Below are 12,701 nucleotides of genomic sequence, written 5' to 3'. Positions count from 1 at the left end.
CTAAACATTCCCTTCCTACCAACTAATTTTGTAGAAGTTTTTGTAAACTCATCTGTTTGAGAAACACTGACTTAGGAAATATTTGAATTTCAAAGATCAGCAAAGTACATTTTAAGAATCAGTTGAGCGAAATGCTTTTTATATGCAATTTACTGAGTTCAAAATAAGATCTAGCAAGGATAGTGGTGATGAGGGGGATGTGCAAGAAAGAAAATGATGAGCCTTCCAAACGAGATGGAACAAGACTCCTGTTTCAAGTAGCTTGACGATTGTTGATTCGTTTGTTTGCCAAGAAATGGAAGAAAGACTTAATGCATTCACTGTCATCTCTCGTCAAACAATGTTATCCATCTCATCATCAAGATAACAGGATATTTCACTCTCAGCTCATTAAACAAAGTGCAGAAACCATGCTTAAAACTTCTTTATGTCTTTACCATCACAATTTTCATAACAGAAAGTCCAGAGAGCTGACCGTTGCTATTCAAGACTGGAGGTAATTTACGTGAACAAAACGTGTATAGGCTTCTTTACACGTTGTGGTGGCACAGACGCCAATCTGTCACCAACGCAATTTCCTTAAGACAATTCACATGATTTTTGTGGTAAGAGCAGTGGTCTGGGGCACACTGAATCATTTCCAATCACCGTGGGTAACTGGCACACACCTGAAATTGACAGTAATCATTTCTTTTTTTTTTGAGAACACTGGTTCTTAACCACAATAGCGTTAAATTCGTCATTATCCAGATTTGCATATTGCTTATACCCAACAGGTACATAACACTATCCCTAAGAGATATGAAACTTACAAATTTTGGCTTATTGGGGTTTATTCTGCCATTCTAACCAGAAAGAAGAGTAAATCAAAAGAAATTAAAATCACGTCTCATGAATAGACATAATTCAGACCAAACTTGTAATGTCTGCCAGCGCGGCCCCAGGACGCAGCCCACTCCAGACACCAGCCCAGCTCCTCCTGCTGACATCATTGCAAAGCCTTTCCCGACATTGAACTTCTCTTCACCAAGAGCTAGTCACTTGTTTTTCTGTAAATTTCACTATTCTTGTTGGTATTACATAGTTTACAATGGTTATAATGACAGTTTCTTGGAGCTTCTGTTTGATTTTTGTTTGCGTCCTCAGTGCCTACCCTCAGGAGATGTTTCATAAATAGTTGTTGAACTGAGTTAAATTTGAATTCAGAAAACATTATATATCACAGTGGGGTTTAAAAATATTTTCCTTAAGTGGGGGTGCAGCTGGGCATTGAGTACGCAGAATGCCGGGGCATCCCTCGCAAACTTCTAATTGCCACTGCATGCCCATCATTATGAACACCACCTCATATGATATGAATGTCATTATGCCCCTTCTCACCCCAACCCCATCTCACTAAGGAACCCATATTGACACCCTCTTGGTCTGGCACTCGGTCTGACCTCTCGGGAACCACATCCTCTCCCACAGCTCCCTGACTGCACCTTCTCGGGAGTCTCCTCTGACCCCCACTTGATGCCTTCTCCTCCTGCTGCTCTTCCCAACCCCCGTCCCATTCACCTGTACCCGACCCCTTCCCACAGTCTGTATCTTTTCCTCCTTCAGTGATCTTCTGCCGTCCTATTTGCCCCGTGAAGCTTTTCCAACCTCCTCAGTCCTCAGCGAAGACTTTGACGTATAGCATCTGCTATCTGTTGACAGCACATTAAATGGAACTATGCGCAGTTACTTTTAAATGAGCTTTATTGAGGTACAATTTACATACAACAAATGTCACCAATTTGAAGTATCCGATTTAGTGGACCAACACTCACCACCATCATAATCCTGATGGGGAACATTTCTTTCCATCACCACACAAAGTTCTCTGAGTCCCTTTCCAGCCAATCTCTTCTTCCCATCCCTGACCCACAACAATCACTGACTTGATTTCCATCACTACTGTTCTGCCTTTTCTAGAATTTCGTATAAATGGAGTAAAGCAGGCCCTGGGCTTCTATGTCTGGACTCTTTACCCAGCAAAGCACCTTTGAGATTAACCCACGCTGAAGCATGTATCATTAGTTTCTCGTTGTTGTTGAAAGGTGTTCTACTACACGGATATAACACAATGTACTGATCTGTTCATCAGCTGATAGACATTTGGGTTTTTTCCAGTTTCGGGCTATTAAGAATAAACCTGCTGTGAATATTTAAGTGCGAATCTTTCGTTTTCAATTCTCTTGGGTGAATACGTAAGAGTCAGTTGCTGATTCATTTGGTAAGTCGAGGCTTAACTTAGAAGAAACTGCCACCTTGTCTTCTCAAAGCAAAGCAGGTATATGATTTTGCATTCCCACCGCCAAAGTGCATCAATGGCTCCTCGTCTTCATCCATGCTTCTCGTCTTGTCTGCCTCTTGATTTTAGCCGTTCTAGCAGGTGTGAAATGATATCTCTTTGAGTTTTAATTTGCATTTCACTAATTAATGCATTAATTAATGCATTAAGATGCATCGAGCATCTTTTCTTGTGCTTATTTGCCATCCATGTATTTTCTTTGGTGAATTGACTTAAAATATTTTGCCTGTTTCTTACTGAGTTCTGTATTGACATTGAGTTGATGCTGAGTTGTAAGAGTTCTTTTTTTTTTTATTGAGGTCATAATAGTTTATAATGTTGTGAAATTTCTGTTGTACATTATTATTTCTCAGTCACCATACATATATGCTCCTTTACCCCTTGTGCCTGTCCCCCAATCCCTTCCCCTCTGGTAACCACTAATCTGTTCTCTTTGTCCGTGTGTTTGTCTATCTTCCAAATTTGAGTGAAATCATGTGGTGTTTGTATTTCTCTGTCTGGCTTATTTCACTTAGCATAATACCCTTCAGGTCCATCCATGTTGTTGCAAATGGGACAATTTTGTCTTTTTTATGGCTGAGCAGTATTCCATTGTATATATATACCACATCTTCTTTATCCTCTCATCAGTCGATGGGCACTTAGGTTGCTTCCACGTCTCGGCTATTGTAAATAATGCTGCAATGAACATAGGGGTACATAAGTCTCTTTGAATTGTTGATCTCAAGTTCTTTGGATAAATGCCCAGTAGTGGAATAGCTGGATCATGTAGTATTTCTATTTTTAACTTTTTAAGGAATCTCTATACTCTGTTCCAGAGTGGCTGCACCAGTTTGCGTTCCCACCAGCAGTGTATGAGGGTTCCCTTTTCTCCACATCCTCTCCAACAATGCTATTTTTTGTCTTGTTAATTAGAGTCATTCTGACAGGTGTAAGGTGATATCTCATTGTAGTTTTGATTTGCATTTCCCTGATGATTAGTGATGATGAGCATCTTTTCATGTGCCTGTTGGCCATCTGTATATCTTCTTCAGAAAAAAATATCTGTTCATACCCTCCGGCCATTTTTTGATTTGGTTGTTTGTTTTTTTGTTGTTGATTTGTATGAGTTCCTTATATATTTTGGAGATTAACCCCTTGTGGGATGTATATGATTTGCAAATATTTTCTTCCAGTTGGTGGCTTGTCTTTTTGTTTTGTTTCTGATTTCCTTTGCCTTCCAGAAGCTGTTTGGTCTGATGAAATCCCATTTGTTTCTTTTTCCTTTTGTTTCCCTTGCCTGAGTAGCCACGGTATTTGAAAAGATCCTTCTAGGAATGATGTCAAAGAGTGTACTGCCTATATTTTCTTCTAGGAGTTTTATGTTTTCACATCTTACCTTCAAGTTTTTAATCCATTTTGAGTTAATTTTTGTGTATGATGAAAGATAATGGTCTATCTTCAACCTTTTGCATGTGGCTGTCCAGTTTTCCCAGCACCGTTTAATGAAGAGATTTTCTTTTCTCTATTGTATATTTTTAGCTCCCTTGTCGAAGATTAGCTGTCTGTAGATGTGTGGTTTTATTTCTGGGCTTTCAGTTCTGTTCCATTGATCTATGTGTCTGTTTTTGTACCAACACCATGCTGTTTTGATTACTATGGCTTTATAGTATATTTTGAAGGCAGGGATTGTGATGCCTCCAGCTTTGTTCTTTTTTCTCAGGATTGCTTTAACTATTTGGGGTCTTTTGTTTCCCCATATGAATTTTAGATTCTTTGTTCTCTTCCCATGAAGAATGTCATTGGCATTCTGATTGGCATTGCACTGAATCTGTAGATTGCTTTAGCTAATATGGACATTTTAACTAAGTTTATTCTGCCAATCCATGTGCATGGAATATCTTTCCATTTCTTTATGCCATCATAGATTTCTTTCAATCATGTCTTATGGTTTCCATTGTATAGGTCTTTCACCTCCTTGGTTAAATTTATTCCTAGATATTTTATTCTTCTTGTTGTGATTGCTGGAGTGGATTTTTCCCATTGCATAGGGGTATTATCTGGTCGCAGGTTCCACTTGCCTCCACTAGGGGATGGGGTACAGGAGCTGTGTATTCTGAGCTTGCCACCATCCCTGTCATCTGTGCCTGTCCGAGCCTGGGCCACTCCTTGGGACCCCAGCAGCCATGTGGGGCTTCCCCACCCAATGGAAAGCAATCATGCAGGGGCTCAGGGTTTCTGCCACCTGCTTCCACAGTCCCACGGAGAAGCACTTCCCGCTTTGGGGCCACAGTGGTGCTGTGGGTGTTTCAGCTGGGAGAGCCATCACACGTGTGTACTGGGCTGTCTGCTGGCCAGAGAGTGCTCACTTGTCTCCACCAACACCTCAGGGATAATCCATCCACCTTTAGGTCTACAGCTGCATGAGTCTCTTGGGGTGACCTGATGTGCTGTGTGGGTATCTTCCACTGATCAAAGAATGTTCACTTTGTTGTAATTCAAACAGGGAGAGACAAAGGGAACAGCTTGCTCCGCCATATTGCTGACGTCACTCTGTTAGTCTTAATATTGAGTTGTAAAGAGTTCTTTTTATATTCTGGATCCAATCATGGTCAAATGTAAGTTTATAATTTTTTTCTCATTAATTTTTTGTCTCATTTTCTTAAGTATCTCTCAAAGAGCAGGTGTTTTGAATTCTGATCAATTACAATTTATGAATTTTTTTACACTTCATGCCTTTTGCAATTTATGTTAGAAATCTCTTTTATTCCCCAGGGCACAAAGATTTTTCTCCTATGTTTTCTTCTAGATGTTTTATGGTTTTAGCTCTTCCATTTAGATCTACAGCTCATTTTGAGTTTTCGTTTTTACCCATGGTGTGAGATGAGGGGTAAGGATCAATTTTTTATACATAAATATCAAATTGTTATTCCAACACCATTTATTAAAAAACACCGTTTTCCCCCCATTAAATTATCTTGGCATGTTAAGAATTAGTCAATCATTTATGTGTGAGACTATTTCTGAACTGTCTATTCTGTCCCATTGATTATACGTCCATCCTCTCACCAATACCGTACTGTCATGATTATTGTAGCTTCACAGTAAGTCTTGAAATCAGGTAGTTTGAGTCCTACAATTTTGTTCTCTTTTTCAAAATTGTTTTGGCTGTTTCTAAGCCCCTTGAATCTCTCTATAAATTTTAGGATCAGCTTGTCAATTTCTACCAAAAAAACCCTGCCACAATTTCCATTTGGATTATGTTGTGTTTGTAGATTAATTCAGAGAGAACTGACCTCTTAATATTGAATTGTTAAATCTTGAACACGATAGATCTCTCCATTAACTTAGATCTTATTTAATTACTCTCAGCAATGGTTTGCAGTCCTCAGTGTGTAAATCCCGTATAAATTTTGTTAATTGTATTCATAAGTATTTCACTTCATGGTTTTTGATGCTATAATTATAATATTTTATATATATTTATATATATATATATTTTAATATATTTTTCACTTTCAATTCCCGAATTTTCCATATGTTGCTACAATACAGAATCACAATCGGTTTGTGTATGTGGACAGTGTCTCATCTGTATGAATCACAGTGTATTTTTCTCTGTACATATTTTATATTTCATCTGTAGAATCTTCATTTGGATCTTTTTTAAAATATCTTTCATTCCTCTCTTCAGCACCTTTATGCATTCCTCTACCTTCTTGAACACATGCAAAACATCTACAGCCACTAACGCAGCATCTTTTTCCATGAATCTTATCATCTCTGTCATTTTTCTGTTTCTTCATGTAGATTGTGGGTCATATTTACTTGTTTCTTTAAATGTCTGTGTCTTAGTCAGTTGGAGCGGCTATAACAAATTACCATAGAGTGGGGGGCTTAGACAACAAACATTTATTTCTCACAGTTCTGGAGGCTGGCAAGTCCAAGAGGAAGGTGCTGGCAGATCCAGGCTCTGATGAGGACACGCTTCCTGGTTTGCTTTCTTCTCGCCACGTCCTCACATGGTGGAGAGCAGAGAGTGAGGAAGCAAACTTGCTTGTGTCTCTTCTTTTTTTTGATTATTTATTTATTTATTTATTTTTCAATTATTTTATTGAGGTCATATTGGTTTATAACATGGGGTAAATTTCAGCTGTACCTTTTTATATATCAGTTTCTGCAGAGACTGCATCGTGCGCACACCACCAATAGTCTAGTTTTTGTCCGTCATCATACACATGTGCCCCTTTACCCCTTTCACCTTCCCCCACCCTCTTCCCCTCTGGTAACCACTAATCTGTTCTCTTTATCCATGTGTTTGTTTATCTTCCACATCTGAGCGAAATCATGTGGTGTTTGTATTTCTCTGTCTGGCTTATTTTACTTATCATCATACCCTCAAGGTCCATCCATGTTGTTGCAAATGGGAGGATTTTAGTCTTTTTATGGCTGAGTAGTATTCCATTGTATATATAAATATACCACATCTTCTTTATCCATTCATCTGTTGATGGGCACTTGGGCTGCTTCCAAATCTTGGCTACTGTGAATAATGCTGCAACGAACATAGAGGTGCATAAGCCTCTTTGGATCATTGATTTCAAGTTCTTTGGATAAACACCCAGTAGTGGAAAAGCTAGCTCATACGGTATTTCTATTTTTAGCTTTTTGAGAGATCTCCATACTGTTTTCCATAGTGGCTGCACCACTTTGCACTCCCACCAGCAGTGGATGAGGATTCCCTTTTTTCCATGTCGTCTCATGTTTCTTCTTATAAGGGTACCAATCCCATTTGTGAGAGGAGGTCCCACCTCCAAATGCTACCACATTGGACATTAGGATTCAGCATATGAATTTCATGCAGACACAATCATTCAATCTATGGCAGTCTAGAAATTTTTGTTTGGATGCCAGACATTATGAATTTTATATTGTCGAGAGCTGCATTTTGTTGTATTTCTCTGCATAATGTTGGGCTTTGCTCTGCAATGTAGTTATATTATTGCAATAGGTTAGATCATCTGACACTTTTCTCAAGCTTTGTCATGGCGGGTCCAGAGTAGCATTCAATGCAGGATTACTTTAGCTCCTTGACTCCTAAGGTGGTACCCTACTGAGGATGCTATCCAGTGCCCTGTGACTTGGAAGTTGTCGCTACTCTGCCTGTGAAGAGAACTATTTCCAGCCTGTGAGAACTCCGGGAATTTTTCTGCCCCTACATTCTGGTAGTTCTTTATCCAGTCTTGTGTCGATTCCTCTCATGGACACTTTTCTGCAGTCTCCTGAGTTCTCTGTATATAGCTTCCTTCTTTCTCTTGTCATGCTTGCAGATTATAGTTGCCTGTACTCTTTGAACTCTGATCCATGTCTCCTCAACTTGGCAAGATCGCCATTCTCCATTTGGGCCCCCTGCTCTGCAGCTTGGAAACTGCTTTCAGTGTCGGCTGGGGCCTCCAGGGCTCAGATCCTTGTTCACTTTGCTTCTGTCAGAGACCATAATCCTGGGATGTCTGTCACCCAATGCCTGAAGTCTATTATTTAATATATTTTATAGGTTTTTCTGGTTGTTTCATACAATTGAGTACATTTGGTCTCTGTTCATCCAATGTGGCTGGAAGCACAAGTCTTGCAGTCACGTTTTGATTGACAGGTTAAATCTGATCATCTGATGGATGCATTTATCTCCTCACAAACTGTTGCACCATGGGAGGTTTAAATTATGCTTCTTCTGCACACTCTAAAGCCCTCAGAAGTGTGCCCTTGCAGGCGAGTGCAAAAGTGCAGAGAAGATCCAGACTCCCCCCGGCTCCCCCGCAGTCTTCTGTCCAGAGCAGTCACAGAGAACAGAACACTTGCTCTCCAAGTGACGTTCCAGGCATCAGGGAAGGAACGGGGTGGAGGCCACCCCATCCGCGACTGTGTAAGCAACAAAATGAAATCAAATGCTGCCAGAAGTGTGTTCAGAAAGTCCTTCAGGGAGAGCCTTGTGTTATACCGACTTCTCCTCCCAAATGTCAGGTTCCACCTCGGCTCCGTGGGTGAGGACCGATTCGGCAGAGAATGACGAATTGTGGGAGTATTTTGCCTTTGTGCTCTTGCATCTGAAGCCTGCCTTTCTGGTGCTTCCCCTTCTTCTTGACCTTGTCAGTCCACATGGTAGGGGGGAAGAGAGGAAGAAGAGAATGAATGAACTTGAATATCAGAGGATTTGAGGCCAGGGATTGGACTGAGGATCGGGTGGCGGGGGGGTGGATAATAAAGTAGGATGATGATCAACAGCAAATAAAGAAAAATGAGCGAGTCTGAGAAGAGCCAAGAATTCTTCCTCCCTTCCTGCTTGAGTCAGTTTCAAACGATAGATTTCAGAATCCTTCACTCTGAGATGCCAGCTCCATCCTTCACACTCTCCCGGTGAACTTCTGTGCCTGGCCCCGTGCATTGTCCCTCTTAGTGTTCCCAGCACATCTTATGCTCAGTCAAGGTTGTTTGATGACAGTTAAGCTGACCTGGCTTGGCTGGTTGCACCGTTTCACAAACACACGATGCTCAGTGTTCCTTTTCAGCTGGGGCTGTATGGGTCACCTGCAGGAGGTCACCTTCTCTGACAGCCCTTTGCCCAGAGCCTGCCTGCTCTCCAAGGACCCACAGTGGGCCCATGCGTGGAGCCTTTCCCCACTGTGCCAGCCTTAACCTTCCTTTGCATACTCTGGTTTCTGACAATGATGATGCATCTGCCCCAGCAGATGAGTGGTTGTAAACTAGAGTGTACACTGGAAATATCTATGCCTGTTAAGAAATACACATACATCCCTAAACCCTTTCCAGGCCAGACAGTCTTCTTCAGTCCATCTTGAGAATGACCTTCACAGTCACTCACATGGGGGAAAAATTGATGAACTACATTGTAAACTATTTGCAGGCCAGGACTATAAATTCTGCGTTTTCTAGACATATCTCTACTTCTATAGATTTTGTTCAGTGGAATCTCGTTGAACGTAATTAAACTGAATTTTGAACAAAGATTTCTGAGCAGATGAAATTCTGTGGTTTTGCTGGTATCATCCTTCTTTATACAACAGATCAGGGGCCAGCAAGTTACAGCCTGTGGCCACCCAGGTCTGGTCAGCCCATTCCTTTGCGTCATCGCTGTGACTGTTGTAAAGCTCCAAGGTCAGGGTTGGGTAGTTGTGACAGAGACGATATGAAGTGCAGAGCCTAAAATGTTTACTATCTGGCCCTTCAAAGAAAGAGGTTGCTGACAGCTGTTCTAAGTAAATATTTTTGTGTAAGATAGCGTGCTGTGCACTCTTTGCGTTCAAATGGGATGGCACGCTGCTAACGCAATTCTCTGGCTCTCTGAGAATTTTGTCTTAACTCGAGTGTGTTTTGCTTTCTCTCCTTAGATTCACTTCCCTCCCGTCATCTCCGCTGGTGAGTCAGACAGGTTGGATCCTCTGTACTGGGCCTGGATTCCCTGTGCAGATCGAGTAGCACCATGAGTGGGGTAAGCATCTATTTTGTTTTGTCTGGGGGTATAATTTTGGTCAGTTTTGACTACTTGAACATTGCACTCCAGCTAACTCTATCTTCATTCATTTTCCAGGAACTCATGAATTTCAGCAACAGCTACGAATTAAGTGAGGATTATTTTGGGTCAGCTAATAATTCAGATTATCCATTTGAGGAGGACACATTATGTTCCTTGCAAGAGGTCAGGAAGTTCTCTGGGCTATTTTTGCCAATTGCTTACTCCTTGATATGTGTCTCTGGCCTCCTGGGCAATATTTTGGTGGTGGTCACTTTTGCTTTTTATAAGAAAGCCAAGTCAATGACAGATGTTTATCTCTTGAATATGGCCATCGCCGACATACTCTTCGTGCTCACTCTCCCATTCTGGGCAGTGTATCATGCTACTGGCGAGTGGACTTTCAGCAATGCCATGTGCAAACTGATTAGAGGTATCTACACCATCAACTTTAACTGTGGAATGCTGCTCTTGACCTTCATCAGCATAGACCGCTATGTTGCCATTGTCCAAGCGACCAAGTCTTTCAGACTCCGGTCGCGAACATTAGCACACCGCAAATTGATCTGTTTCGTTGTGTGGGCAGTGTCCATCCTCATCTCCGGTTGGACTTTTACATTCAATGAGAAATACAACGTGCAAGACAGCCAGGTCTGTGAGCCCAGGTACCCCCCAGCCTCAGAGCCGATCAAGTGGAAGCTGCTGATGCTAGGCCTTCAGCTCCTTTTCGGTTTCTTCATCCCACTGGTGTTTATGATCTTCTGCTACATGTTTATTGTCAAAACCTTAGTGCAGGCTCAGAATTCTAAGAGGCACAAAGCCATCCGCGTGATCATAGCGGTGGTCCTGGTGTTTCTCGCTTGCCAGATTCCCCATAACGTGGTGCTCCTTGTGACCGCCGCCAACTTGGGTAAAATAAATCGGTCCTGCAGCAGCGAAAAGCTGATTGGCTACACCAACAACATCACCGAAGTCTTGGCTTTCCTGCACTGCTGTCTCAACCCCGTGCTCTATGCATTTATCGGTCAGAAGTTTAGAAACTACTTTCTGAAGATCATGAAGGACCTGTGGTGTGTGAGAAGAAAGCAGACATCCCAGGGCTTCTCCTGCTCCAGGCTGTACTCCGAAACCTTCATCTCCAGGCAGAACAGTGAGACTATTGACAACGATAACGCGTCATCCTTCACTATGTGATGTTCCTGGAAGCGTGGTGTGGACATGCTAACAGACATGGGGCCAAAAGGCATGGGAAATACGGAACTTACACAAAAGCAGGCCGGTGTCTTTCCTGCGGGGTCAGGACTGCACCTGCTCCTGGACTCCATAAGTCTGTATGCAGGGTGGTGGGTGGGCTCCGAGATGTAGCATCTCCCCAATTTAGGCGACCAGGGTGCTCGGTGACTCCAGAAACCTTACAGCTGGCATTCCACAGAACAGGATTTGGGAAGTTCGGAATGAAAGTGAATTGTTTACAAATGTGAACATTTTCAGAAATATTCACACAGCAGTCGTGGCCCACAGTTTCTTCTGGTCATAGCAAAAATCATCACTTGGTTTGGCAGACTCAAACAGGCAAAAACAAATGAAAGTCCTCACGCAACTTGTTTGAGGCAGAAGGTTAAATGTTTTATCTATCAAAATGTTTACCGTTGCTAATTATAAGCAGCATAATCGACCGGCTTGCTTTTTCTCTCATTTCCCTATGATTCACTGAACGAGCATGAGATTGTAAAAGGCAGAGGAAAAGTAAGCTCAAGAAACTCTGCAGGAAGAGACAGAAGAGGTGGATGGATAAGTATTGGTGACAATCGTCCCCACAGATAAGGCACTTCAAGTTCTAACGGGCCAAGAGCAAAGTGTGTTTGTTGAATTTCCTTGAGAACCTGTTCTCTGTATGGCTAACTCTTCCCCAAAGGTCGGTTGGACTGAGGGTTCTACAAAGATGGGGGTCCCTCAGCATACAGAAGGGGCTTAATAAATACGTGTTGAACAAATCATAATGAAATTGGAGTTTATAGGGCAGTTTAAAGTGTTAGGTGTTTTAAATTTTTTTAAAAAATAAACAGAATACTTTTTTAAAATAAAGAGCCAGGGAACCTCACTGCAACAATATGGAAAGAACCTTCGTTCCTTTTCCACAATGGAAATGCAGAAGGATGGTCCTGTTGGAGGACTCTGGTTATGAAGAGCTTCAAACTAGCTGGTGGGTAGCCAGCTTCCTGTGGGCTTCTGATGCTGATGGTTAGTGCTTTTACCTAAAGTCTAAGGTTAATTATGGAATCAGATTCTAACCACTCTCTTCAGCGTGGTGGAAAGTTCATAGAACTCATATTTTGCAAGTGCTGTGTACATATTTGAACATAAGCGGAACAGTATCAACACGTATTACAAAAACACAGACACATATTCAAAAGATACTGACATGTTTTATCCTGACAAACGTGTTACTTGAAACTTTCTATGTTCTCTCAAGCTTTAACTACGTCTGTATATGAAATTCAAAGTGACATCTTAGAACTCAAAGTCTGTATTTTGAAAACATGGTTTTGGCTTTGCAAAATAAAACTATTTTGTGTGTGAAGTAGGAATGTTCTTTCAGATTCGCGTTCTGGTGGGGGAGACCGAGGTGCCCCGGGGTCTCACATCCTTCAGATCTGTTAGCATTCGACTCCAGAAATCAAAGCATCGAGATGTTACTCTGATGCTGCTTGCAGTATAACCCACACACTGATACGACCTATGGAACTAAGTTTGGTTTATAAACCGGCACAGAAACTTCTTGCTTATTAGCACAGCTGGGAAATTCTGTACAATTAACATCTTCAGAGAAATGAAGCTTATTTCTTTAAGCAATAGCCT

At 41.6% G+C, this 12,701-nt stretch overlaps 1 protein-coding gene across 4 annotated transcripts in view; it reads left to right on the top strand.

The window, feature by feature from the left end:
* The window catches only part of CCR6 (C-C motif chemokine receptor 6), a 31,593-nt gene extending 19,170 nt beyond the window's left edge, over positions 1-12,423 (top strand). For all 4 annotated transcript variants that reach the window (XM_001489474.7, XM_005608132.4, XM_023632933.2 and 1 more), the window contains 2 exons: positions 9,721-9,821; positions 9,921-12,423. In XM_001489474.7, the coding sequence (XP_001489524.3) occupies positions 9,813-9,821; positions 9,921-11,036 (1,125 nt within the window). In that variant the 5' untranslated portion in view covers positions 9,721-9,812 and the 3' untranslated portion in view covers positions 11,037-12,423. The remainder of the gene's footprint in view (positions 1-9,720; positions 9,822-9,920) is intronic.
* Positions 12,424-12,701: the final 278 nt, after the last annotated feature.

The sequence above is a fragment of the Equus caballus genome, chromosome 31 (assembly GCF_041296265.1).
Source record: "Equus caballus isolate H_3958 breed thoroughbred chromosome 31, TB-T2T, whole genome shotgun sequence".
Lineage (NCBI taxonomy): Eukaryota > Metazoa > Chordata > Mammalia > Perissodactyla > Equidae > Equus > Equus caballus.
Note: the sequence above shows the minus strand (reverse complement) of the source record. Positions and strands in the feature narration are given on the sequence as shown.